The following is a 27,114-nucleotide window of genomic DNA, read 5'->3' on the forward strand; positions in this document are numbered from 1 at the left end:
TAAAGAACAGCAAAAAGAAACAAGAATCCAAAAAAAATGAGAAGAGTGTAAGGGGCATCTGGGACATCAGCAAGCATACCAACATTTGCACCATAGGGCTACCAGGAGAAGAGAGAGAGCAAGGAATTGAAAACCTATTTGAAGAAATAATGATGGAAAACTTCCCTAACCTGGCAAGAGAAATAGATATGCAAGCCCAGGAAGCATAGTCTCAAACAAGATGAACCCAAACAGGCCCATAGCAGTACACATCATAATTAAAATGCCAAGCGTTAAAGACAAAGAGAGAATCTTAAAAGAGAAAAGCAGTTAGTTAACTACAATGGGGCTCCCATGACCGTCAGCTTATTTCTCAACAGAAACTTTGCAGGCCAGAAGGGATTGGCACAAAATATTCAAAGCGATGTAATTAAGGACCTACAACCAAAATTACTCTACCTAGCAAAGCTATTGTTTAAAATTGAAGGACAGATCAAGAGCTTCCCAGACAAGCGTGGCTGGATGGCTCAGTTGGTTAGAGCACGAGCTCTCAACAAGGTTGACGGTTCAATTCCCGCATGGGATGGTGGGCTGCACCCCCTGCAACTAAAGATTGAAAAATGGCGACTGGACTTGCAGCTGAGCTGCGCCCTCCATAAGTAGATTGAAGGACAACTACTTGGAGCTGATGGGCCCTGGAGAAACACACTGTCCCCCTAAATTTCCCAATAAAATGTATTTAAAAAACAAAAAGAGCTCCCAGACAAGAAAAAGCTAAAGGAGTTCATCACCACTAAACCAGTATTATTACAAGGAATCTTAGAGGAACTTCAAGATGGAAAAAAAAAATCAAAACTACGAATAATAAAATGGCAATAACTATATACATTATCAACAATTACTTTCAAAGTAAATGGATTAAATGCTCCAATCAAAGAATGGGGGCTGAATGAATAAGAAAACAAGTCCCTTATATATGCTGTTTACAAGAGACTAACTTCAAATCAAAAGACACACACAGACTGAAAGTAAAGGAATGGAAAAAAATATTTCATGAAAATAGAAACAAACAAAAACTGGAGTAGCAATCCTTACACGAAACAAAATAGACTTTAAAACAAATGGTACTATTTCATCTTTTCTTCTGGTAGAATAGTATTGCATTGCGTTTATATACCACAACTTTTTTATCCAATCACCTATCAAAGGACACTTTGGTTGTTTCCATGTCTTGGCCACTGTAAATAAAGCTGCAATGAACATTGGAGCACGTATATTGCATGGATCTTGAGATTATTATGTTGAGCGAAATAAGTCAGACAGAAAAAGTCAAGAACCATATGATTTCACTGATATGTAGTATATAAAACTGAAGACAACAAAAGAACAGAACAAACAAATGAAGAAACAAAAACTCATAGACACAGACAACAGTTTAGTAGTTACCAGAGGGTAAAGGGGGGTGGGGGGTAGGAGATGAGGGTAAAAGCGATCAAATATATGGTGATGGAAGGAGAACTGACTCTGGGTGGTAAACACCCAATATGATATATAGATGATGTATTACAGAATTGTATACCTGAAATCTATGTAACTTTACTAACAATAGTCACTCCGATAAACTTTAATTAAAAATAAAATAAAAAACAAAGGCTACAACAAGAGACAGAGAAGGACCCAGTAATCCCACTTCTGGGTAATTATCCAAAGAAACCCATAATGCTACTTTGAGGGGATGTATGCATCCATATGTTCATTGCAGCATTGTTCACAATGGCCAAGATATGAAGGCAACTTGGGTGTCCCTAAATGGATGAATGGATAAAGAAGGGGTGGTACATATATACAATGGAATATTACTCAGCCATAAAAAAGGAAATCTTGCCCTGTGACAACATGGATGGACTAGAGGGTATTGTGCTGAATGTATGTAGTAAGTCAGAGAGCAAAAGACAAACGTCATGTGATTTCACTTATAGTGGAGTCTAAAGAACAAAATAAACAAACGAAACAAACAAACTCAGAGATACAGACAACATTTTGATGGTTGCCAGAGGGGAGGGGAGTTTGGGGGTGTGGATGGAAAGGGAGGGAAGGGATTAAGAAGTGCAAGTAGGTTGTTACACAGTAGTCATGGGGATGTAGGGTATAGCATAAGGAATATAGTCAATAATATGGTAATAACTATGTACTGTGTCAGATGGGGACTAAATCAATTGGGGTGATAGATGGGAGGGGACGGGGGGCAGGGTGAAAAAGGTGAAGGGATTAAGAAGTGCAAATTGATAGTTACAAAATAGTCATGGGGATGCAAAGCATAGGGAATATAATCAATAATATGGTAATATCTATGTATAGTGCCAGGTGGGTACTGGACTAGTCAGGGGGATCACTTCTTAAATTATATAAATGTCTAACCACTATACTGTACACTTGAAACTAATATAAAATATTAAATTTCAAAAAATAAAAAACCATACTGAAAACAGAGAGTAAAGTTTAAAACAATATTTTAAAAAAAACCTCTGCTTAATTTTTTCAGTAATTAGAAAAAAAGAAAAAGAAAGAAAGGAAGGAAGGAAGGAAGGAAAAAAGAAAGAAAAAAAAGGAAGAAAGAAAAAAAGGAAGAAAGAAGGAAAGAAAGAAATCCACTGAATCGGAAAGGAAATAAGCCAGTCCTAAAACTGTAAACAAAATATCTCAGTTGCATATAAATTAGTATTGCAAACAAAAAAAATATTTCCAGCAACTTTTGAATACAATACTCTGTACATCCTTGGCAGCATATATATAAGGATAAAGAGACCCACAAAGAATTCTTAATTTTTACTCAGTATTTCTATTAGTAGTAACACTGTAATTCTGAAAGTAAATTTTGTATATTGCACAATAAAGCAAAAAATGTCAGTATAGTCAATGCTATTAGAAACTGGGATTTTCAGTTAAACAGGAAAGAGATACACATTAAAGGAGAAAACACTGTGGTAATAATTTGAAATAATATTGTTTAAACTCATGATTTTAAAAAATACATGTCCTAGTTGTGTCCATTGAAAGAGCCTAGAAGCGGTAGCAATGAGCACATCTAATGCCCAGAGTTTGGTTTCTAAATATTATTCCTCACTAATAGACACAATTGTTACTTGGAGAAATGGCTAATTCCAAAACTGGGGTACCAAAAGTAGAAGATAAGCCTATGACATCTACTTATGTCCGAAACCAAAAACGTGTTCAAAACTGATAGGTGTATGTCAAAAGGAAATAAAAGGAACATAACATAAAGTTTTCCCCACCCCCAGGCTAGATTTAGAACAGCTTAAGTAAAAAGAGCATTTACTGTAATTGATTATAAAAATTCACACTCCTACAAGAGGTGACTATTTTACAAACCTTTACTCTGAAAATTAGTGATTAAAAGGGAAGAATTAAACATTTACCATGCCTTTTTTTTTTCCAGAAGAATTTTTCCAGTTGAGTAAAAGCACCTCTTTAAAAATTCCCAGCAAATAAACTTAAAAAGAAAGAAAATTAGAAAATCACCATTTTGGAACATCCAATGAAATAACTGACGCAGGAAAATATGATCAGTGGATAGGTTGTTAGGGAATGGGACATTCATTTTGTTGTCAAAAATATCACCCTGCAAAGCATTTGCGAAGTGCAAAGGAAAGCTCAACCAAGTGGTCAAATTTAGCAATGTAACCAACAGTGGACAGACTAACAGTATACCCTCCTAACTCAATATGCAGTACACAGCGAACAAGTTAAACTGCACGAGGAAACAATCAGACAAAAGCAGAACATGGGATGATGCTTTACAGCTAGTCTGGTTCAAAGTCAATGCGAAGGGTGAAAGGTGAAGGGACTAAGAGCTTTCACCAAGGCAGTGCATGAACCTGAACTGGATGAGTACAAACCGAACAAGTAAAAGTCTGTTTGGGACAATGAGGGATTGAACTTAAATGAAATCAAAGCATTAGTAACGTTGCAGGTGTGCTAATGGTTTTTCATCATTCAGGACAGACCAGGTTATGCTGCAGTAACAAAGAGCCCAAACTCCCAGTGGCTTAAAACAGAGGGCTATTTCTCATACCCACTCGTGTAGCAATGTTTCAGAAGTATGACGCTCCCCAATTTACCACTCTTCATTCCAGAGTAATTCTGTTTCCTTTAAGAACAAGAGAGATGCTTACAGATCTGGATAGGTGGTTGAGGGCAGTGTTTCTGAGTGTGATTCCCCTACCATTTTGCATCAGAATCTCCAAAAATGTTGTTAAATGCAAACGCTTTATTGCTATGCAAATACTTTTAACTCAAGTCCCAACCCATACTTTCTGAACCAGAAATTCAAAGACTAGGGCTTTAAGCTGCTTTGTTATACATTCCACTAGTTTATAAAAGTTTCTAACAGATATCTTACTTGCCTAGAAATGACTAGAGTACAGCACTGTTTATAAAAATGGCAGAAATTGTTTATTTTCATACAAGATAGCAAGTACAATACCATATATACTTTTTGAAATAATCATCACTCTTGATTACAGGCTGTCTTCTTCTAGATATGGGTTCCTAAAGCTTAGTTATGTATTTTAAAAAATAGGTTCTACATTTTAATTAATCAAGACATGCTAATGCCGATTGGACTACTACCTGGAAAACCAACAAAATAGCTAAAACTTGGCCAAAGAAAATGGATGTCATTGATAAGTCTGCAACTGCGCTATAGTTTTGCAGATGATCGGCATTTCATCCAACTTAGAACGCCAACTGCACGTTTGTCAGCATTCTAAAGCAGACCTTCTGGAGGGAAAAAAAAGTGAAAAGGCCAGGCTAGTCACACACCTATGAGTGGCCAAAATCCCAAACAGTGACACCAGCAGAAACACTGGTGAGGACGTGGAGCCGCAGGAACTCTCCCTCAGTGCTGGTGGGAACGAAGGCAAGTGGTGCGGCCGCTTTGGGAGAGGTTTGGGGGGTTTCTTACAGGACTAAACATACTCTTATGATACGATCCTGCGATCACGCTCCTTGGTGTTTACCCAGAGGAGCTGAACACTTCTGTCCTCACAAAAACCCGCCCAAGAATGTTTCTAGCAGCTTTATTCATAATGGCCCAAACTTGGAAGCAACCTAGATGTCCCTCAGTAGGTTAGTGGATAAACTGTGGTCCATCCAGACAATGGAATATTATTCAGTGATAAAAAAGGAGCTATCAAGCCATGAAAAAGCAATGGAGGAATGATACATGAATGTTACTAAATGAGAAACCAATCTAACACGGCTCCACACTCTATGACTCCAACTGCATGTCACTCTGGGAAAGGTAAAACTATGGAGACAGTCAAAAGCTCAGTGGTTAACCATCAGATAAATGCAAATAAAAACCACAATGAGATACACCTCACCCCAGTCAAAATGGCTATCATCAATAAATCAACAAACAACAAGTGCTGGCGCGGATGTGGAGAAAAGGGAACACTTGTGCACTGTTGGTGGGATTGCAGATTGGTGCAGCCACTATGGAAAACAATATGAAGGTACCTCAAAAATCTGAAAATGGAACTACCTTATAATCCAGCAATTCCACTCCTGGTTATCTATCCGGAGAAATCCAAAACTCTACTTCAAAAATCTTTATGCACTCCTATGTTTATTGCAGCACTATACACAATTGCCAAGACATGGAAACAACCGAAATGTCCATCGGTAGATGACTGGATCAAGAAACTGTGGTACATTTATACAATGGAGTATTATGCAGCCATAAAGAAGAAAGAAATCTTACCATTTGCAACAACATGGATGGACCTAGAGAACATTGTTAAGTGAAATAAGTCAGACAAAGACAAATACCATATGATCTCACTTATATGTGGAATCTAAAGAAAAGAATAAGTGAATGAACTAATCAGAAACAGTTTTGGAGACATAGAAGAAAAACTGAGGGTTGCTAGATGGGCGGGGTGGGTGGGGATAAGGGGGAAGGTGAGGGGATTAGAAAACAGTCGGTAACCACAAGATGGCCACGGGGTTTGAAAATTAATTTGGGGGATGTAATCAATAATGTTGTAAAGATTTTGTAGGGTATCCGATGGACACTTGTCCCATTAGGGAGACCACCCCAGGGATGATGTAGATGCCTGGTCACTGCACTGTACACCTGAAGCTGAAGCTGAACAATAATGAATGTCAACTATAATTTTTTTATATATACCTGTATATATATGTATATATATACTTACAAGAAGCAGAGTACAGCATTAGGAATAGAGACAGTGGAAATGTAATGGCTGTGTGCGATGTCAGAGGGATAGTGGATGGGGGAGGGGGGCACACAGTGTGAGGGATAGAAACGATAAACATCTAAGTATTACTTTGTCTTATGCACCTGAAACTAATAAAAAAAAAAAAACAGTGCCTATTGTGTTAGAGTAGTTGAGGATTAAATGAGCAAGTATAGGTAAAGGTTGTAGATCAGTATCTGACAGAGCTGAGTGAGCAATTAATAAACTATGTTAATTACTGTTAAAAAAAAAAAAAGCAGCTCAGTGGTTGCCAGGGGCTGAGGGATGAACAGGCAGAGCACAGAGGATGGAAATTGTCTCTCTGATACTGTTAAAGAGCACGACACACTGTGCAAACCCACAGGACACCAGAAGTAAACCCTAAGGTGAACTACGGGCTTCGGCTGATTACAGTATGTCGTCAACGTAGGTTCATCGACTGTCACCAGTGTCCCACTCTGGCGGGGGGTGTTGAGAGTGGACAGGCTGTGCATGTGTGAGCACGGGGTGTAGGGGACATCTCTGCACTGTCCTCTCAGCTTTGCTGGGACCCTGAAACTGCACTAAACAGGTGCTCTAAAGCCTCAAATAGTCTCTTCTGAAAGGCTACCTTGATAGTACTCCCTGCCCCGCTACCCCACCAAATAGAGAGAATTTCGGGGTGGGGGAGAGGTGTGCCTTCATCTTTATTTAGTCAAGAGTCCCTGAGCTACTGCTAGCCTGGCTAACCTGTTCAAAACACACCCAAATGAAATGAATACTCTTTTCTGCCAATCACTGTCCTCCTTGTGTTTACATCCAGCTCTGCCTTTGGAGAGACGGTTCCCCCTGAATGTACGTACTCAGGGGACCCTGCCTTCCATCAACAAGTTGTAAGGGCACAGTACAATAGTGATTATAACATCAGGAGGTGACAGGAGCACAGAAGGAAACTTTAATGGCATTATCTGCTAACCCTTTTAGCCCACTATATCTATTTTAAGTAGTTTGGAAGTTATTTTTGTATTTAAGTTAATATTTATCAACACCCATCTTTTGGAAAATGAACTGCTCACACCTGACACTGCTATGATTAGTAAAATGTGCAGGTCCATTTGATTTAGGGGAGCAAACAAAAAAGTCCAACTACAATTTGATCCCGTATGTTTTTTTCCAAAAGAAAAACATTCAAAGTAAAACATGAACTTTAATTACCTTTAAATAATATACGAAATAATTTACATGCTATACATTCCCAAACACACTGAACATAAATTCAATTTTATAAGACATATACACAATATGCTTTTTGCCAACATGTTCCCTATAGGGTCACTTCGGATGTTAACTGATCTCTCAGGCCATGTGTGCTGAGCATATAACCACATATATGTGCCTCAAGTTGAAAATTAAGATAATAAACCAAAGAGCTGAATATAAGAAGTCCCTAACGAGACTTTCAAGTCTCTTTAAAGATTCTAAAACCACAATCAGTACTGGAACCACGTAACAAGGCACAAAAGCTTTCCCTTTGTGGTCACAAAGATTAAGTTTCCTGTCCCAGTGCTTAAATATCACAAATTATATTTTATATATAGTGCATTTCTGTTACAGTTTAAAAAGGCGTGTTTTTCCTATTACATAATGTGTTACATACAGAAAAGCATTGGCAAAATAAACAGGATTAGACAAGCTCTAATACAACAAAGCTTTCTTTCACTTGAAAAAGGTGTTTATGTTCAAAACTAATAATAGATACAGGTGTAATAAAAAGAAGCACGAGCGAAGCTGTGCAGATCTCCTAGTACCCTTGAATCATCCTTGTGCCACCCATGTTAGTTAAATTTTCAGTTCTGAAGCCAGCTGGTTTCGGCAATCCGGACCTCAGGCTTCCAGGCCCTGTGTGAATGTGGTCGCCCCAGCCCGGCAGGCCCTCAACTGTAAGTGATTTTTTTTTTTTTTTTTTTGTGGAACTTAAAGATATGTACCAGTACATAGAACAAACGGTTAACATAACAAGGCAAAATGAAACTCTTCCCAGCAATTAAATCGTGTTTGTTAAACACTAACTTTGTATTAGGCTATCCTTCATTTTCCTATTTTTCTTCTATATTAACAGAAAATAATATTCCACACAGAAATGACTACTTTAAGATTCATCAAACCAAGGAAAGTCTAACTGATCTATACTTCCCTTTTGTTTTCACCCAAAAATGTTTGGGTAAATTGAAAGTAAGATAGTCTCAGTAAGAGGAGTAATTCATTGAGAGAGAAAACAGTTTAAAAGTACAGGTACTACTCATTGTTTCTAAGAAGTTTTAGAGCTTTAGCTTTTTCTGCTTACACAGTTTTATCAAAGGAATAAAGACAACCACAAAATATAATCGACAGAATGCAGTAATCCATACATAAGAGACAGTCAAATGTGCTTAGGCATATTCAAAAAATCAATAACCTAAGTTGTAGACAGCAAGTCATCAAATGTAGTACAAAGCAAATTGTAATCGGAATTAAAGACTAAACTGAGATTTTAAGGCTTTCTTAGAAATATTTCTCATGGCACTTCAACATTAAACATCACTAATAGGCAAAACCTGTAAATATTCACAGTTACATGGTTACATAATCCAAAGTACATGCCATGTCAATTATTATGGAAGGGACGGCCTTGTCAAATTTTGTTTCCTGGCAATTAAATTATATTTAAGTAAGGCTCTTCATATTTGGCTGTAATTACTACATAAATCATACAGAATGTCGATTTACTAGTATACAATGCAAATTGTGTTTTGAGTAAATGTGCCAATATGACTTGTTTCTTAAAGAACTGAGACAGTCATGTTCCTTGCTAGAAATGCAAGTAAACTGACTTGTCTCTATCACGAGAGCAGTTATTATCCTTTCTTCAACTATTAACCTCCTGCTGCCCTCTAAGATCACTATTCCATTTGGTCACGCACACAGACCATCCTCACAACATCCACTTCTCGCGTTACAGTCTGTCCAGGAAACACTGCAAGTCTAACAAGTCATCCTGGCCACGCCGTACTCCACGCTGACCATGGCAGGCTCCGATTTGGAAAACTCGTCGGCGTAGTCGCTGTACCGGTTATCTGCCGGGCTGCTGCCCTCTATAGTTCGAAGAGCATCAGTCACAGGTAGCAGAGTTTGCTCCTTAAAACACAGGGAGGTTTTGAGGGCAGGTGACTCAGGATGAACTGTGTGTAACAAGTCTTTGGTGAGAACTCCATCTATCTGCTCATTTTTGCGTTGTTTAATTTTCTAGAACAAATCGAAATGTGAAAAACATTACTAATTGCACATAGTACATGTTAAATATATGTAGATGAGAGAATAAAACATGCTTTTGTAAATGTCCTCTTTAGGTACATACAAAATTAAATCTCAAATAATTAATAAAATCTAGTGCAGATGAATAAGGCATGGTTGACAATCCAAATTATTTACAACTTTTGCAGGAAAATGGTTAGTTAAGTCTTTATACTTGATTGCAGAAGATCACTAGGCCTTCATATTTGAAAAGGCCATACATAGAAAGTATGAAAAATAAACATTTCATAATGAAAGAAATCTATATGAGACATTCACCCTGAAATGACAACTGCATAATAACACACACACACACACACACACACACACACACACACACGGCTAAAGATTTTATTGCCTAAAGAGCTTTTTAACATGGTGTTTTTTTTTACAATGGTTTGTTAGGTGAACACAAGCTTTAGAATACAAGAGATTTAAAAAAAAAAAAAAAAAGAAAAGAAAACCAGAAGATTTAAAAAGTACTCTTTGGCAGAGTGTCACCCTCTCCAAATCCCTGCACTGACCTCCCATGATCCTGAATTACCTGCCTCTTTGTAACATATCATCCTCCACTTTACTCAGTAAGTCATTATTTAGATGGCTAAGGAACACGCCAGCCTGCAAGGCAGACGAGACAGTCTTCCTAGGTTATAACAACTGTCTAGGATTTTAAAAATATGTACTTACTGATTCTTTTTGGTTACATATGATGGCAAAGATTACAGAAAGGCCTGGGGGGGGGTAGAGAGCGATTTCTTAAAGAAGGTACACAAAAAAGCATAAAACGTAAAGATTGATCAATTTGACTACATTCAAATTCAAAACATCTATACGAAACATACCATATATAAAATGGAAAGGACAAGAACAGACAGGACGAAACCTTTTGTGATACATATAACTAACAAAGAATCAGTGTCTGGTATATAAAGGACTCTTACAAATCAATAACAAAAAGGCAGATATGCCAATAGAAAATGAGCAGAGGCTTTAAGAGGCCATCTACAAAAAAGGAAAAACCAAGTGGCCAACAAACATGGAAAGTCACTCAACTTCACTTGTTACCCTGGAAATCCAAACCTGAAAACAATGTATGATCAGCAGCTGAATGGACTGAAATATACTCATATAAGAGAATATTATACAGTTGTTACTAACAGATGAAATAAAGCTACATGTATCAACATGGATAAATTCCGAAACAATGTTGAGCAAAATGAAACGTGACAGTATGACAAGCTGCATGTTGGTTTAAAACACGTAGTTTCTTAGCTGAGTGAATGCATGGGCATTCGAGGCGCATGATGCCCTGTATACCTCAGACAAAAACTACATTCTTCGGTATTTTTTCAATATATAATAAAAATAGTATTTTAAACCGCACAAAATAATTGTGGATACAAGCCTATGTAGTAGAAGTACACAAATACGCACAGGAACGATTACCACCAAATTGAGCACAGTGACAGCAGGTCGGGGAGGAGTCAGGAGGAGGACACCGGGTCCTCAGATGTATCTACGCTTCATTTCTTAGGACAAGAACATGAAAGCTCTGAAGCAAATACGATTAATGTTGGATTCTCACAAAGCTAGGTGGCAGATACCCCGATATTACCATTCTATGTCTCTACTATATACTTCAGATATTTCAAAATCCAGGAAAAGGGATTCAAACTAACCTATTCAAAGTGAAAAAAGATCTGATTGAAACAACCATTGTATTTATGAGGTTTCTATACATACTAGTTTACACTAAGAACACAAACCAGCTAATTTAATATTCCAAATGCATTACATTAGATACTTGAGAATACTTACAGATTCCAAGTCTTTAATATCTTTCTCTAACTGTTTATTTTCCTCATTCATGTTCATAATTGTATTACACACCAACTGCCTGGGATGCAATGTTCGATCAAACTGGTGGTACATGTTTCTCCAAAACCTTTACGACCATAAAAAAAAATTTTTTTTTAAATAAATTGTTTGAGAAAAATAGAATATAAATACTTCAATGATGCCAACTTACTTAAAATTGAAAGATACTGTATTTGGCTCCAAAGCTGCAAATTTCTGAGATTTGTAGAGAGGATTTAAGTACTTCTTTTGGTCATCCAGAAGAAATGGCCAGAGGGAGTAAGTCTTCTCCTTTAACCTTGTAACGAGAGAAACATAAAGATCTTTCCCACAGAAGCCAATGCTCAGTTTTATAAATCAGGCAATTGTTTCCCAAGCAGATTTAAGTTTTAGCTTTTCCTTCTAGTCACAGTCTAATGTCACCTTGTCTCTGAATTCTGTATTCTGCTTTTTCACTTATAACCGTGTAATAAAACCATGTCTCTTATACACAACACAGGTACACGACTTGCTCTCACAACCACACACTTTAAGAGATTCCTCTCTTAACTTACACAATTCCATAAGCTTGGTCTGTTACACCTATTTCAGGTCACCACACATGCACCGGTGACCCTTAAACAACATGGGTTGCTAAAGGGTCCTCTTACACACAAATTTTTTTCAACAAATATACAGCTGGCCCTTCATATCCCTGGATTTCACATCCACAGATTCAACTAAGTGTAATCAAAAACAGTATTTTCGAATCCATGGATGCGGAGGGCCGACTTAAATTAAACACAGATTTTCAACTGTACGTGGGGGTGAGGGTTGGTTCCCCTGACCCCCCCGCCCCCGCATTGTTCAAGGGTCAAATGTACACAGAATAAGATACTAATGTATCTCTCTGTTTGCCTTATTCTCCCAGACCCACACCTGGGCTATAATGGCATGTATTACAGGGCAGGGACAAATTGAAGTGTGAGTGGATACAAAAAAAGGGAATTAGGAAAAATCAGGACATTTTATTCAAAAGTAAAAAAATGCCAATTATACTACAAATCTAAGAGTAAGTAGGCGAAGTAGGCGGGTAAAGGGTAGAATGGTTTTAGACAGGATATTTACCAAATAAAGATAAAATAGATAGGGATACAGGGGGAAAGGTGGAGAATCTGCTCATTTTTTCATGACCCCTAAGATGGCCAATAGTATGTTCTTAGAGAAAGAGCGCTAGGAAGTGTTTTTAACACTATCTTCCTATTTATGAGGATGTTTGACACTAAGAATAGTTTTTCCTAAAACAGCTCAGTACTGCAAAAGTCACCTCTCCTAATTATGAAGAACTGTGAGATACTAAACGAGAGCTAAGTCAATGATCTCTAATTAGTTCATCTGTCATACTCGACTTCAATTGTTATTCCCTTCACACATCTTTAGAATTTTCCACGTGCTCTCAGTTCTGCCTTCAACTCTGTTGAGAATAACAGTGGACAGCTGTCTTCAAACTACTACCAGATTTAGCCTCTCTAATGTCATTTTAGAGCAGGGGTGTCCAAACTGCGGCCCGCGATCCATTGTTAATTGGCCCGCAGCAAATTCCAAAAATATATTTAGTTTACTTAAATAAACCAGGTGAGGCAATACGTACTTCACCTCGAGTGAGTGGCCCGGCTGTTTGTGTATTTTACCATATATGGCCCTTGGTGAAACACGTTGAAAAAAGTTTGGACACCCCTGCTTTAGAGGTTCAAAGATCTATAACTCCTCTTTATTGATTACTGTAAGAAATCAAAACTCAGAAGCCCAATGTAAAGAGTGCCAAAAAAAGGTATACACATGACTCGTTCATCTTTTGTTATCGGTATACTCAAATATAAAAAGACATCTCATAGCTTTATCCCAGATCTCCCTTGCATCAAAATCTAGCCAGTAGCCCCTAATCTCAAAGACTGGGGAGGGAAGAACAGGTGTGAGACTCAATCAGGGACAGACACACACTGCAGCCAACATAGGCAGGTCTATCTCCCCAAAGAACTGTCTGTTTAGAAACGTGAGCAGAGCTACAAGGCTTCATCTAACTTAACGTACCCAACAGTTTTTAAATATTTTACTACACTTTAAAACTTAGTGACCAATATTTTCTAGGAAATGAAATAATGTAAAGATTTTTCTGTTCTAAATATACATTCAGACTGGAAAGGAGCATGAGGAGGGTTTCTAGGGTGTTGGTAATGGTTCTTATTCTGGGTGCTGGTTACACAGGTGGATGAGTTTAAAACTTATTGAGCTTCACACTAATGACATATGTACTTTTCTGTATGTATGCTACACTTCAACACAGATTTTAAAAATGGACTTTGACTATTAACCTGAGGGTGTGAAGGATATTCAGAGGGTACTTAGCTTCAGAACAACAGACAATAAAATCTTTACAATAAAATTCAGTTCTATTTCATACTGTCAAGATATTTTAAATTCAACTATGATTTATATTAGACCTCAGCTAAGTTGGAAAAAAAAAGAGCCGTCTTAATTAAACTGTCTTACTTGAGTTCTTCTCTTTCTTTCTGACAATTTCCAAGGAAATTTCCAAATTGGCATGAATGAATATGTTCATGGATCTGAAGAAGAAACGCTTCATTGAATTCAAAGGCTTGTGGAAACTGTTCAGTCAAATGCCACACACATTCCAAGAACTGAGTAAACACCGGTGAGACTTCCTTTGGGTCACCATCCAAATGGCCACACCTAACCCCCCAGAAAGTACAAGCTTTGAAAAATGTCTCTGAAAGAAGTCAATTGTTTGGGTATTGTTAAATTTAAACACACATCAAAAAAAAAAAAAAAATCCTAAAACACTATTACATTGGCATAAGAAAAACTGTGGTATTTTTATTGAAACAATTAACACCTACGTGTTTTTCAACCAGTTTTAAAGGATATGTTACCTTCTACCTATTACAATCCAGAGAAACAGTAATAAATTGCCATGAAAATTAACAAAGGTATAAGAATTGAAAGAAATGACAGAAAAAACTAAATCAGTCTTCACACAAAAAGCCATATCGCACTCTTGCCTGCCATCGGACATGCAAGTTAATGAAGAATAAAAACATTCTGGCACTCTAAACCAGTTTTCCTAATTTTACAAAATATATAAATGTACACATGTGACTCACCTCTCTGAAAATTTATGTCCAAAGGAGATCCAATCCTTTTCTATTAAAACCTTAATAAGAAAAAGTAAATTCCATTTAAAACTACTTGGAAATATTTTTTTGTTTAGAATGGATTGAATCCTATTATCTTAAAAAACAACATTTATTCTTTTAATTTATGGTTGCAAAGTAAACATAAAAAATTTTAATTATAGGCAAGACAGCGAGAACCTGAGTAAGAGGTTGGTTTAACAAAGAATACAAATGATCCGTAGAAAGAAATACCACAGTCTTATAACTTAAATTATTTTGGTTGCATTTATTACATTTTAAGTGACAAGTGCATGTTATAAAGCACTGTTGCATTTACATTTCTGTATGTATGATTATGATAAGGTGCCTAGAAAGAAGGCTGGGAAAACGGAAATCAAAATAATAAAAGTGGTTAATTGTGGGTGGTAGACTGTGGTTATGTTTTAAACCATTTGGCTTACTTGTAACATTTACCTCTGTAATACTTTTAAAAAAAGAATGATAAAGAGACCAATGAAAAGTTTATATTCAACTTCAAATATTAATATCTAAACTCTTGAATGGCGTGTATTTCTTAATCTGTTTCCTCTGTCACAATTCTACTGAAATAATTTAACAGGCTTCTAATTTTTTTCAGTCAAAACAGCGTATCTTTTAACTATATAACATACATTATAATATCATTATATAATCACCAAGTACATTCTTTTCAGTGTCAAAACTGCTACTTTCAGCTTGTCTGACTTTGTCTTAAATCTCTCCGGAAGGCCATATAATGGGACGGGGAAGGATGCAGCTTCTGGAGTCACACTGTGTGAATGAAGTCCCAGCTCCACCCCTCTACCTCCTGTGACCTCAGGCAAGAGTCCTTCGGGCTGTCGCAGCAGGTTTTACCACGAGCCCTCTGCCGTTCTCCTACCACCCACTTCTCAAACTTGCTCACTACACTCATTCCTCTGATGATCTCAGAGGAGCAGGAGAACAGCACCACCCATCCTGTCAGCTGAAATCATCCTAAAAGAGGGCTCCTATCTTCTACTCCACATCCAATCCCTGAACAATTCTACTGACTCTACTGCCTTAACATCCCCACGGCTGAACCCGTCACCTCCGCCCGCATTGTGTTACCTACCACCTTAGTTCTGGCCCTCTTTTCACTACTGAGTTGTCCTAACAGGTTCTACACTGGTCTCTTAGCCTCCATTCCCACTCCATTCTGCCTTCAGGACCTCAAACCAGTTTTTTTTTTTTTTAAAGTAAATCTAAGCAAGTTATTATTTCCTCTGTTTCAAAGCCCTTTAATGGAGATCACTACACACAAACTCCAGTCTTCTCTTCCTCAGGCCCTCACCCCACTCTATTCTTCTGCACCCAAGCCCCCCAACACTCACCCTGAACGCCGTCAGTCCCACGTTACCTGCACTCACCTAAAGGAGCTGTGCTTTCCTTCTCACAGCTCCTTTTGCCTGGGAAGCTGTCACTCTGTCCCTGATCATTTGGATGCCTAGCGAATGATTAAAGCCAAACATGGCAAAGGAAATGTTCCTTATCTTACACTCTTCAAGGTAAGCTGAACATTATTTTATTAGCAGCACTTCCGTTTGTCCTGCCCCAGATTCAGTATATTAGCGCCACAAAATAATGGTGCTGAAAGGGACCTTCCCTTGCTGTAAGATGACACTATACTTAGTAATTCTAAACTAATGACAATTTCTCCCATCTCTTCGTTTTACTTTATTTGCCATGAGTTAAGACATAAATTTTGAGAACGTGAATGAATCTCATCATACGTTAAAAAAATAAACAAAAAACAAGAGCCAGGCCTTTAGCTTCACAAAGCAGAAAATCTGTTCACCTAGACTTTAATCTAATCTCTGATATAAACATGGTTCCTAACATGTAACTACAATTAATAAACGGAGTTTTAAATAGAAAGTTTCTTTTAGAATATAATTTTAAGTACTCTTATTTATGCCTTGTTTTACTACATTACTTACACGTTTTAGATAAACATGAGGGAAAAAATAGTGCATATTTCTATTGTAACAATTTAGGAAATAATAACTTTTAAATCTAAAACTTTTTGTCAAAGATGTGGCACAAATGGAAATCAGCCTAACTCAAGGTTTCTCAACATCAGCACTACTGATATCCGGGCCAGATAACCCTTTGGTGTAGAGCTGCCCTGTGCAATATAGGATATTTAGTAGCATCCTGGGCCTCTAGCTGCTAGATGCTGGTTGTACACTTTCCGTTAGCTGTCAGAATCAAAGCTGTCTCCTAACATTACCCGATGTCTCCTGGGGGAACAAAATCATTCCTATTTGAGAACCACTGGTCTAATAACTCCTTACCATGAATCCTTTGATTGTCCTGTAGTAGGAATCCAATAAAAGAGAGCCAAGGGAACAGACCTGAGAAGTCCTATCCCAGCCATCGGAACAATGTACCAAAACACTTGCATTTTCAACCACTATTGCCTGAAAAGAAAGACCACATACTTAGGTTCTAGCAGAATCCATTTTAAGTGAATCAATAAGTTCTACTCAAACCATTAAGTATTGCATTATAAAGAAGAGCTAGGACTGCAGTAATAATGTCACTACAGCATAATTTCCAAAAAACAAAACAAAACACAAAGCAAACAAAGACAAAAATACTTTTTCAAAGTGTTCGAGCATTTCTTTTTAAGTCCCTACATGAAGTGCTACATGATATTTTTGAAGCTCAGAATAAGAACTTCATTAAACAGGTAAAACATAATATAAGTTATCTGACTAAAAAAGATACCAACTCCCAACAGAATAAATACATCCCTTTCCAACCATTATAAACCCCCACACCAAATATGAGCGATGAAGAGTTACTTTGGCTAAGAAGATTGCAGCGTCCATGACAGCTTTGATATGGCGAAGCCATCCTGAGCTCTCCAAACCAGAGTAGAAATCATTGACAGAAAGGCCTTTGGTACCATTGACTGAAAAGGGGGGGGAAACATTTCAATTAGAATGGGCTAGAGTCTCCACTTCTCCTATTCAAAGTATCTCTAGGTGAGTGAACTGGGGAAGAAGGGGACAAAATAAACGGGCAGGACTTTATAAAAGAACAGATGCTATCAGAAGCTCAGCAGTTGACTTTTTTGTGACATTTTTCTGTCTGTCTGTGCTTTAAAAAACGCTCCTACCGTGTTTCCCCGAAAATTAAGACCTAGCCAGACAATCAGCTCTAACGCGTCTTTTAGAGCAAAAGTTAATATAAGACCCGGTATTTATTATATTATAATTATATTGTATTGTATTATATTATATTATATTATATATTATAGACCTAGTCTCATATTATAGTAAAATAAGACCGGGTCTTATATTAATGTTTGCTCCAAAAGATGCATTAGAGCTGATTGTACAGCTAGGTCTTATTTTCAGGGAAACACAGTATCTCTTTTTTTAAAAAACTTGTAGCACAAGTGTTTAATTAAAATAGACTGCTGTTTTAAATTTTTTAAATTCCACCCCATGACTAGAGAGATACCTTACTATTTAAATGGAACATTATCATAAATTAATCTTTACTGATTAATCAAGAATACCTATCTAACAATAGCAATTTTTTGTAAAACCATTAGAATTATACTGTTCAATAGAGTAGCTACTACCCAAATATGACTATTAAACACCTGAAATGTGGGCAGTCCAAAATGAGATGTACTGTGGTAAATGTAAAATACACACTGGTAAATTTCTAAGATTTAAAGACAAAAAAGGTAAAACATATCAGTACTAATTTTTTATATTGATTATATGTTAATGTTTTTAACATATCAGGTTAAGTGTATTATTAAAATTAATTTCAACTATTTCTTTTTACTTTTTAAAATGGGAGTACTAGAAAATTTCGAATTACGTCATTTTAAATTTGACTTTAAATTTTACGTTTTACTAGCATTATATTTCTATTGAACAAAGCTGACTAGAAGGTAAGCAATAATCATACCTTCCAATAATTTCTGAAGGCTGGACCGCATGACATGAATGTTTTCAATTCCAACAAACTGAAATCTAATATTAGAATAGTTGTCTTCATTTTCATAACCTTTTCCAGCTGCTCTGTTGGCCATTGCATTCAGCTAAAAATATAAATTTCAGAAATTTAGAGACAAATTGTTTTTATCTTTTAACTTACCAAAATATCATGAAAACACCAAATAAACTACATCTACATTTTAGCTAGCAGAGTTTAAAGGAACTCATCAAAACTAAACATGCTACCATTTTTTAATAAGTAAAAAGGAAGTCTAAGCAAGATACTGTTTCCTCTGCTTAAAGCCCTTTAATTATAGTTAATTAATAGTTAATAATAGTGAAGAAAGATACTATAAAGTAACAACGGGATTGCTATATAATGGAAAAGTCAGACAAGTCTCCACAAACACTTCATAAAACTGATTCACTTAGTTTTTACTCACTTTTCCATGTATTTGTAATACATCAAAATTTTAAAAAAGAAAGATCTCCTATGGAAACCCTAATGATTCAGAGCTGGGTAGTTTTTCTTTTCCAGGTGAACCTATGAGATTCACCTCAGAACAGGCCTGGAGCACTTGGTCATTCAGAAAGCCCTAGGGACCCTGAAGATCAGGTCTGAGATATACGTCAGATTATTTGAGGTCCTCTATATTAGAGATCACTGGAGGCCCACACAGCATATAACAAGGCGTATAATCTGCTAGTTTGACACAGCTCCAAGAATTGGGCCAAAAATAAATGGATCTCGTGAGAGAAAGCAGATTGCCTGGAGGCCCATGGTCTTCAATTTTTACATCAAATGCTAGCAGAGATTCACTTAAGGTTTGTCATGTTCAATTTCAGGCTAGGATTTTATATAGTACATTATTACAATTTACTAAATATTCTTAATAAACTCAGATGAAACAGAATCTAAATTTTAAGAAGAAAAAGGAGCTTTTCACGAGGATTGCAGCCCAGGTTGGTACCAAATACAGTTAAATTTTATTTACTGACTCACTAGTTATTCAGCACCTATGACAACTAAGGTAAGAGTTGATATTAAAAATGTTTTTACAGTACTATTACTTAAGTTTAACTACTAAAACAAAACAATCAAAGATATATTTTCTCTGTAAAATCAATTATACAAATAAGATTCCTGAGAAACAAAAGAGCCCTCAGATCTTACATTCAGAAAGTCTTGCATTACCATCATCTTTTATATCTAATATCACCTAAAAATAGGTCTAACAATTAATCCACCTAGATTATACAAGTAAAACAAAAATTTTCTTACAAGAGATATTACCAATGCTCTTGACTTCTAAGAAAGTCTTAATAAAACATTATCAAATTATCAGTTTCTAATTTTTAATATTCCTTAATTTATTCAAATTAATCGTATCTTCTGCTTTCTCCATTATCTTTTGTGAGACTGCATAATGATGAGAATTACTTCTGATACAGCTATCATTCCTTTCAACAAAGCTGCCTAAAATTGTGGTCTATATCGCTCACTCGCTTTTTCTCATCGCTTTCTCTTATTTTCTCATCATTCCAGATCTTTGAAGAAATCCTCACTATAATTCTGCCAATGTCCTTTTGTGTAGCCCACCAGCTCTGCATACGATGCTATAATAAAAATTAGAAGTCATGTTAGCTACTACCATTGAGGATTTTAATTACTTTCGTTTCAGGATCCTTACATGAATCGGTTGTTTAACCGTATTTATAAAAAGAAAAAGGGATTCTGACATTTGTCCCAGTGATAAAAATTTAGGTGATGGAAAGAGAACTGACTCTGGATGGTGAACACATAATGTGAGATATCGATAATGTATTACAGAATTGTACACCTGAAATCTACGTAACTTTACTAATTGTCACCCCAATAAACTTTAACTAAAAAAAAACAAATTTAACCTTACATAATAGATGCCTAACAAAACAACTATTTCCTGTTCACTATTTATAATTCTCTAGTTCAATGTTTCCTAAATTAACTTTAACTGTTTTCCTTACTTTCTTGAATATTTTAAATTAAGGACCATTATTTTAACACGAAGTGTTTTGCCAATTAAAAATTCTACAAAAAAAAGGAATAAGAATTTCTAATTTTCACAACACACATACACACGCACACTATTTAGCATTTCTTCATAATAACATGATACTGATACACCATCAATAATTCCCAGTAAAACTCAGCTTTCCAAAACATATGTGTATGTATATGTATGTGTGTGTGTGTGTGTGTGTGTGTGTGTGTGTGTGGTCAAAAAATATCAGAAAACTCAAAAAGTCACCATTTGGATTACTGGGAAATTGGTTTCCTAAGTTGGTATCCTTTAAAAGATTGATTTTCTTAGTATCATTAGCCTCAGTTAATGTAAAACTAAGATTCTGATATGTTAAATATGAACAAATTGATCAACTCTTAATAATTAAAGTAACAAAGATAATTAACTAATAGACTGTACTGTATTCAAGACACATACTTTGGGCCTGGTATCCACGACATACATATAGCGATTGGCTGGGTTGGCTTTGCTAATGGCTTGCAGCAAATGTTCGTCCTCCAGGCACCGGGCACTGAATCCTGACAGTGGTTGGCTACATCGACAAATGGCAGCCTAATTTTAAAAAGACAGAAAACATCATCCAAAGATGTCTAAAATATGTCTTGAAAAATGCTTAGAAGAAAAAAAAGTTAAAATCAGATGTGCAATCTGTTTAAAAGTTGGCAGGACAATTAGAAATCCTATTTGAATTAAATACTATTTCAATATCCTGATGTAACTTAATTTTTTCCAATATTCTCTTCTAAGAAACCTAATACCTCTCCTTATCGGGTTTGATGAAAAAAATCTTAGCTCCTTAGAAGCAACACCTGGTCGATTCTCTATCACGTAACCTACTAAGACACTTGCATTCTGTGCCCTAGATAACAAGATACTTTTAACCCAAGTTCAAGTAAGATATTAGTCAATAAATGTAGAACAGCATTTTTTAAATAGCAAGCAACATTTGAACTTTTACTTTCCAAAGGCTTTCAGAGCTCTAATTAGAAATCAGCAATCTTTATATAAAATGAGCTTCAATTCAAATTTGGGTTAAAATTTAGTCAATCTAAGAATGCAAAAGTATTTATAAGTAGTAGTGAATGTTGGGTTAGATATTTACAGTTGTTTAAAGTCTTAAATAAAAGATCATTCCAAACATGGTATCATTAAGGGGGAAAAAGTATATATAAATTCACACATTTATACATTTTAAATTCAGACGTACAAAAAAACCCATAAAAATTTAATAGACGAAAATGAGGATTGCTTTATTAAATTTTTTCAGACCTATTTCCTGATTTGTTAAATTGGGCATTGAATATTTATTTTCAGCCCCGATTTCCAACAGAAAATTTAAACAAACATGGGTGTGTCAAATAGAGGCCATAACCAGCCATAACTCCTTATGACTTTGTTTGTTTTGAAAAATAGATTAGAAACTTCTGTTTAAAGTTTTACTTTTTACCTCTGGCTCCCTTCTGAAACTCAACTGAAAGTTCTAATAAAGAAATTTAATATGTATAATACCAAAAGGTCAAAGAAAATAGGAAAGGATACAAAAATAGAGATGTCAATAAAATTTGGGGAAATGAAAGCAGATTGACAATAACCGATGTACCAGAGCAAAGAGAGCTGCCAAACCATTATGAGTCCATACGAAGCAAGGTATTTTGAGCAGCAAAATCCCAGAATAGCTCAGGATTTGGTACCTCTGAAAGCCTGAGTTGGGGGTATAACTGAAAACAGCAGAACTGGGTGAATGTCTGTACAAGGACTAGTTAAGACTGCCAGATTTTCCCTCATCCGGAAGACAAAGTTTATTCTATGAAGAGGATTAACCTGAAGACTGGACAACAAGCACAGCTGAGGTGGGGGTGAAGCCTTGTACCCCCTAAATCAGGAGGATTAAGTACCATATAACAAAATGTGAGATCTTCCCCTCCCTCTTCCCACACTTGGATCCTGGCCAGACTTACCACACATTGGGATGAAAATTACAACAGGAAGAATCCAAAGATAGAGATCTCTCATGCACACAAACAAACTTCTAAATAGCTTTGTAGTACCTCACTCTTAAATATGAGAGGCCAGCCAAGAATCAGATATTTAAAAGACATGAAAAACAAAATAAACAGAAAAAAGAAACTGAGCAAACAGGTTACTGACTGGGGAGCAAAGAATTTTTTCAAAATCCTTAACATCTTCAGACAACTAAGTAATCATATTCAAGAATACAAAACTATCTAAAACAGAAAAGAGTTCTTAGATTTTAAAACACTAGCAAAAAAAAAAAAAAAGGATGTAAGACATGGATTGGCTATAGGATCGAGGAAAATTGAGTAAATCTTCCAGGAAACAGAAAGAGATGAAAAATTGAAGAGAAAATTAAGAAAAATGGAGATTTATGATAGGAAGCCCATTTGTCAAGCAACACACACACACACACACATACACACACACACAGATAGATAGATTATATAGATATAGAGAGAGAATTAATAGGAGAGAGGAAGTTACCAAAGAAATAGAGGAACAACTTCCCGAAACTGAGACCTAAGTTTCCAGATAAAATTTAAAACAATATGCCAAGGCACATCACTGAAATTTCAGAACATTGGGGGGAAAGGAAATTCTAAAAGCTTCCTGAGAAAAAAAAAATCAGGTCACAAAAAACTGGGAGTCAGAAATGGCATCTAACTGCTCCACTTACTAGCTGTGACATACAGAAAAAGTGACTTACCCTCTCTGAACTACAGTTCTCCATTTGAAAGTTACAGGTAATTAGCAGAGTCCATCTTATAAAGCTACCAAGTGGATTTCATGCACATAAAGCATTTAACATATAGTATCTCCGGGCCTACTGTTACAAAGGTAAATTTTACTGTAATGGGCAATCCCTATTACAGCATCTGAGTACAAAGATGCCTCCTCCATCTCTTCATATTGCAAAATACACCTCCAATTTGAAGAGCTTACTATTAAAATGGGAGCCTGAAATACCTTTGGTTCTCTCCCTTTTCTCAATAGTTGGTTGGCTTGTCAAAACTATCTGGTTCCCCCAATACAGGCAGGATCAAAAGAGAACTACAGGCAAGGAGGAGAACCTATCTGTTCACTAATCTCATTATTTTCAAATCACTACTAGAAGGAAGGAAGGAAAGAATGGGGGTGGGGGATGACAAGTATACAAGTTTCTGTAATTCAGGGTAATTTTGTTTTAAAATTTGGAAAATGTAATTAAGTGAAAAGCCAGCACTTCTCTATTAGCAACATTATAATAACAACCTCTTAATGTAAACATGAGTGTTCTTTCCGCTACTTACACCTGAAGAGGGGTTGTACTACATTTGTAAAATCAGAAAGAAATCTTCCTACCTCCTTATTTTGATGGTAGTAGGAAAGGACGGGGAACCTTCCCTTGCTGCGGAACTTGGAACTACCAACAATTATTGGTTTGCTTGCTATTCGGGGAACATAAAGTTCTCTGGGATAAGTTTCACAAATCTGTAAAAAATCAAACAAAACATAACCATTCCATGCATCGCTCAACCATGAGGTTAAAAACCACCTTTAAAAAACTTTAAAATTTACAGAGACAACTCGATACCATGGTACTCTCTGGTACTAACATTTTCTGAATTTCCCCAGAAAGTCGCCAAGTTACCTTGTAGTCTCGGTTGGCATCAGACAACTGCCAGTTTGAATTTGGCACTCCCATCCTTTTATATTCCTGAGCAAGGTCAATGAGTTGCCAGCCTCGTAGTCGTTCTGAGTCATTTTGCTTGGGATTATAAGAGAATGCATAGAGATCTTCATATTTTGCTGTAGTACATAAAATACACAAATGTTAAAATGTAACTTATAAGGCTTAATTCACTACAAATAAAAGTATTTTCCAGTTTTACTCCTCCCTTTTTTCTTTAAAATCTTCAGAGAAGCCTAATACCCGAATATATTTTAACTTAGTATTTTCTCAGTTGTTTGATGCAAATGATTATACATAAAGGCACACATGTCAATCTGATAGTCAATTTGTATTGTCAGTTAAAGCTAGTAAATAATACAATTAGACTTATACATTAAGTACTCTACTGCCACATTTCCTTTTCTGAAAAGCAAAATTTTAAAGACACAAATATACACTTCCCACCCACCACTTTTCCCAAATGAGATGTAAAATAGACTAATAATGCTGTAATGAGAAACTCGAGGTGGCATATGGAACATGAAATTGCATATGCATTCCTATAGTACAATTTTGACCTAAAATGGCAATGCACAGAAGTCCAGAGACAACTGACCTCTGAACAACAATAACTTGGGACAATGGGATAAAATGTTACAGGCTTTATGTGTCAGGAGAGAAGAGTGAACAAAGACCTGCCCCTAAACCACCGCAATTCAGGTGTTCAAATAAAACAAAGTAACATCCAGTAACTAACGTGCTTTGTCTCCCTGGAGGGGGTCTATGTAATTCGAGTCATGTTGGGGAAAGGAAGCTGCCAGATCCCTAAGGCATGGCAGTGATAAGATTTCTCATCAGGGCCTGTATCTCTCTCCCTCCTACCGCGACTATGTATAGTAGGATTCACCCTCTCTTTTCTCTCTGCTCATCTCCTTTATGTTCCACTCCAGTCAATTAAGTGTATTAGAATCTATTAGTCCCGCTGCTACCAGAGGAGGCTGACCTTCCTTAACAGTTCATTTAGTACTCAATTTCCAAGTAACTCCCATTGGCTGTGGGATACTTCAAAAAAAAAAAAAAAGGCTGTACTATAAATGCTTACTTTGTCCTTTCTATTACTCCTTTGGAAACCATTCTTACAACTCAGATCGTAAGTTTCCAATTACTTCTAGGCCAAATTTTTTAGAACAGAGTGCACAAGAACTTGACTTAAGAGTAACTTAAAGTATAAAACAACAGTACTGAGATATTAAATAAAGTACTTTAGATAATCCATCTCACAATTGAGCGAGTAAGCTTTGGTCTCTAAGAACAGTACCTTGTTTTGAAAGTTGTAGCAAAGAGTTGTAAATATCATGGCAATCTCTTTCTCTGGGAACAATGAAATGCACAATCCTGAAGTTCTTGCACTGAATCACAAGTGGGCATCCAGAAGTCGTCAAAGCCAGTTTCTCTACTGAGGCAATATGGTGATGCAATATCTATAGCATGAAAAAAACACGTGATCAGCACTATAAAAAGCACTAACTATTCTCTTCCACAGTGCATAAATGTTAGAAAAGCCCTCTTCATATAAAGACTCAAATGTTATACACTACATACTCAAAAACAAAAAATTTAAATGACAATCCCCAAGTAAGAAATGTCCCGACACTTCCTCCGTCACTCCACATGTTCAATACACCCTCAAACCTGAGACATGCATTCCCTAAATGTCTCTGTAAGTTGTCTGCTTCTCTCCTTCCCCACTGTCACTCCCCTGGCTGCAATGTTCCCATTCTTTCTCACCTGAATTACTATAAATAGCCTCCTAAATACTCTATAGTCATTCTTTACCCCCCTCCCCCATCTGTTTTCTACAAGGTAGGTGAGTGATCATTAAAAAACAATCAAAAAAAAAAAAAGCAATCTCGTCCCATTATTTCCCACTTCTCCCCTTCAGTACTAACCAGGCCCGACCCTGCTTAGCTGCACCCAGAGTGGCGTGGCCATGGACTATTTCCCCTTCTCTAGCCTCATTTCAAGCCCCTCCTCACGTCACTAAGTTCTAGTGACAATAGCTTTCTTTTGCTTCCTCAAATGAACCAAGCTCCTTTACACACACTCTGAGTTGCTCCTACTAGCCAAGATTATTGTAGCTCTAGCTCTTCACCTAGGAACTTCTAGTATTATTTCTGGCCTTTGCTTAAAACTCATCACTGAGAAGGATGTATATAGTCTGACAATCCCCACAGCCATTCTCAAGTAAGTTAGGCTCCCTACATTATTTTATACAGTGTCAACCTACACTTTTCCTTCGTTACACTTAGTACATGTGTAATTTGTTATGTAGTGAATGTCTATTTCTCTAGCTAGATTTTAGGAACTTTGTAAGAAGCAATACTATAGGTAAGCTGAACACCATTATAGCTCCAGCATCTCATACAGTACCTGGAGTATTATAACGAACCTCTTCAAATAAAACAAATTTCAAATATTATATATTACACGTTCGAACTTAGAATTTGGCCAAACCAGAAATATAGGTGTCATTATTGATACCTCCTCTATCATAATAAATGCTTACTGAATGAATGAATATAATAAAGTCCTATTAAAAACTCAGCACTTGTTGGCATTTTAAACATAATTCTCATTCTCATCTATTACTATTATATTCTGCTTGCCATTAAAAAAACGTTTTCCTTTTCTTAATACTATACCTATAATGTAAAATAGTTATAGCACACTTTTCCAAAAAATAAAAGATCTTAAAGT

The 27,114-nt window shown here is 36.3% G+C and overlaps 1 protein-coding gene across 2 annotated transcripts in view; it reads right to left on the reverse strand.

The window, feature by feature from the left end:
- Positions 1–7,429: 7,429 nt before the first annotated feature.
- MTMR6 (myotubularin related protein 6) overlaps positions 7,430–27,114 on the reverse strand; it is a 35,203-nt gene continuing 15,518 nt past the window's right edge. For both annotated transcript variants that reach the window (XM_033104750.1, XM_033104751.1), the window contains exons 3-14: positions 25,676–25,838; positions 24,337–24,494; positions 24,048–24,176; positions 21,108–21,242; positions 18,596–18,728; positions 17,470–17,579; positions 16,957–17,082; positions 14,591–14,640; positions 13,959–14,159; positions 11,602–11,727; positions 11,391–11,517; positions 7,430–9,524 (exon numbers count right to left, since the gene is read on the reverse strand). In XM_033104750.1, coding sequence (XP_032960641.1) covers positions 9,264–9,524; positions 11,391–11,517; positions 11,602–11,727; positions 13,959–14,159; positions 14,591–14,640; positions 16,957–17,082; positions 17,470–17,579; positions 18,596–18,728; positions 21,108–21,242; positions 24,048–24,176; positions 24,337–24,494; positions 25,676–25,838 — 1,719 coding nt within the window. In that variant the 3' untranslated portion in view covers positions 7,430–9,263. The remainder of the gene's footprint in view (positions 9,525–11,390; positions 11,518–11,601; positions 11,728–13,958; positions 14,160–14,590; positions 14,641–16,956; positions 17,083–17,469; positions 17,580–18,595; positions 18,729–21,107; positions 21,243–24,047; positions 24,177–24,336; positions 24,495–25,675; positions 25,839–27,114) is intronic.

Source organism: Rhinolophus ferrumequinum, chromosome 4, assembly GCF_004115265.2.
Source record: "Rhinolophus ferrumequinum isolate MPI-CBG mRhiFer1 chromosome 4, mRhiFer1_v1.p, whole genome shotgun sequence".
NCBI classification, from domain to species: domain Eukaryota; kingdom Metazoa; phylum Chordata; class Mammalia; order Chiroptera; family Rhinolophidae; genus Rhinolophus; species Rhinolophus ferrumequinum.